Source organism: Aplysia californica, unplaced genomic scaffold (genome assembly GCF_000002075.1).
Source record: "Aplysia californica isolate F4 #8 unplaced genomic scaffold, AplCal3.0 scaffold00024, whole genome shotgun sequence".
NCBI lineage: Eukaryota > Metazoa > Mollusca > Gastropoda > Aplysiida > Aplysiidae > Aplysia > Aplysia californica.
In genome coordinates this window covers 1,700,385-1,702,451 of record NW_004797294.1, presented here as the reverse complement: position 1 = coordinate 1,702,451, position 2,067 = coordinate 1,700,385, and the positions used below count along the sequence as shown (strand labels likewise).

General features: G+C 42.5%; 1 protein-coding gene across 1 annotated transcript; it reads left to right on the top strand.

The window, feature by feature from the left end:
- The first annotated feature begins 573 nt into the window (after nucleotides 1-573).
- LOC101862769 (short-wave-sensitive opsin 1) lies at nucleotides 574-1,611 on the top strand. The gene has a single exon (XM_005090999.3). It carries the CDS (start codon nucleotides 574-576, stop codon nucleotides 1,609-1,611), a length of 1,038 nt encoding a protein of 345 aa, XP_005091056.3.
- The last annotated feature ends 456 nt before the right edge of the window (nucleotides 1,612-2,067 follow it).

Below are 2,067 nucleotides of genomic sequence, written 5' to 3'. Positions count from 1 at the left end.
AGTTCGCATCTCTATCCCAAACAACAGAGTCAGAGTCTTGTTCCTGTCGTGGGGGTTTAGGATACTTGGTATACGGCAGAGGCCAGTGGTCTCTTATATATCACAATCGTTTACACTCGTGGTTTTTTTTACCCCCCCCTCTCTCTCTCTCTTTCTCTCTCTCTCTCTCTCTCTCTCTCTCTCTCTCTCTCTCTCTCTCTCTCTCTCTCTCTCTCTCTCTCTCTCTCCCTCTTTCTCTCTTTTTCTCTCTTTCTCCCTCCCTCATGTAATATTTTGCTGATTATTAGAATCATTGTTTTAGTTTTAATATAATATTACAATGACGTACAAAAAGAAAACACCAAATGCGTTCATGGTTACCATATCTAAGCTTATGTGTTTTGTCTTCAGATTTTCCTGTTCCCAACTTCGGCAAGGAAGTAATAACTTCTTTTCTACTTTCAAAAACATTTGTCAAGAACCGTTACACCAACAAGGTATTTGTCCAACATGTTGTTTAGAGAGGAAATGCTTTTATCTAGAGCAATCAACGTATCCCAAAACGAAACTCTGGGAGAGTCGCAATACATATTCATGAAACTGATCGACGACAACACCGCACAGTTTTGGTTTGTCGTTCTGAAGTGTGGCTTCTACGAAGCCTTCAGCGCATTCGGGATCGTCACTAACATCATCAGTCTTGTCGTCTTCTACAGGATGGGCTTCAGGGAAACTGTCAACGTCTCTCTCTTCGGCTTGACCTTGTCTGACCTGGGCAGTCTCCTCGTCCTGTTCTGGATGGGAATCTGCTACAACCCGTTGTTCACTTACTCGGACGTAGAATTCGACACTTTGTCAATTGTTTATCTCTCGGGAGGATGGCCCAAGCTGTACCTGACTCGAGTCACCAGCTGGATCACAGCTTTCGTTGCGTTCGAGAGGTGTCTCTGTGTTGCGATGCCACTAAAGGTCAAACAAGCAATAACTCCCCGGATCGCCTTTGCCGTGAACTTGAGTTTAGCTATAATGGTTGGTGCGTCCCTCCCTCCCGTGTACGCCACAACGGGCTTAGACTGGACCTGGTTTCCCGCCAGAAATAAGACATTACTCGGACTCTCCTTTACCGAAGACAGACTAGAGGTCTATGACGTTGTCGTTGGGTTCAACCTGTTTTTCACACTCGGATCTTTCCTTATCGTCATCGTTTGCACGTTCGTTCTGGTGGCTCAACTCAAGTGGAAGACAAAATGGCGCCAGTCTGCGACGAAAGCGCAGAACACAAATACGTCATCGCGAGACCAAAAGATAAGCACAATGGTCACTCTCCTTTCAGCTCTCTTCGTGGTCTGCCTCTTGCCTAGCACCGCCGTATTTCTGGCTATGATTCTGGCTCCGGAGTTCAATAAAGGGAAAGGCTACCACAACATGTTCACCATCGTCTGGGCTGTTTGTCATTTGTTTGAGGCGGCGAATTCATCACTCAATATTTTTGTCTACACTCATATGAGCTCAAAGTTTCGACGATGTTTATACGCCATGTTCAGAACAAGATTAAGCGTTGACGAAACTCTAACTCAAAGTATGGCCGTCTTTAGGAGTGAATATCAAGCCAATTCTTCTGTACAGGAATAGGTTGAGAACAATGCTGTCCATCTTCAAGTCTATAAAGAAATGAATACATATAGTACTATATGTCTTGCAATACTATGCCGGAGTTACTATTTACTGTTAACATCAGAGATTTTGTAATATTAACTTGTCGGTCTGTTTCAAAAGATCTTTAATTGGTTTTCTGCGATACTATCGTGTGTGTTTTTAAAACACAGATGCACATAACTTGCTTTTTAACCTTTGTCTGATTTCTTTTAAAAGATTGTTCTATATTTATATTTTTGTTGTTGTTGAGACCTGCTTATTTTCCTGAAAAATTCCAGTCGATAGCAAATGAACAGACGATAGCATTTTATACCAACACACCAGTATAAGACAGCAACAATAGACAACATCACAGGACCATCTGAAGATATAAATACAAAAGTGTCAATTTAAAAAAAAAACTTTTTTGGTGGGAACCCCCCCCCCCCTTGC

Coding starts and splice junctions, on each gene's coding strand:
- LOC101862769 (XM_005090999.3), top strand. CDS start 574: ATGAAACTGATCGACGACAACACCGCACAGTTTTGGTTTGTCGTTCTG.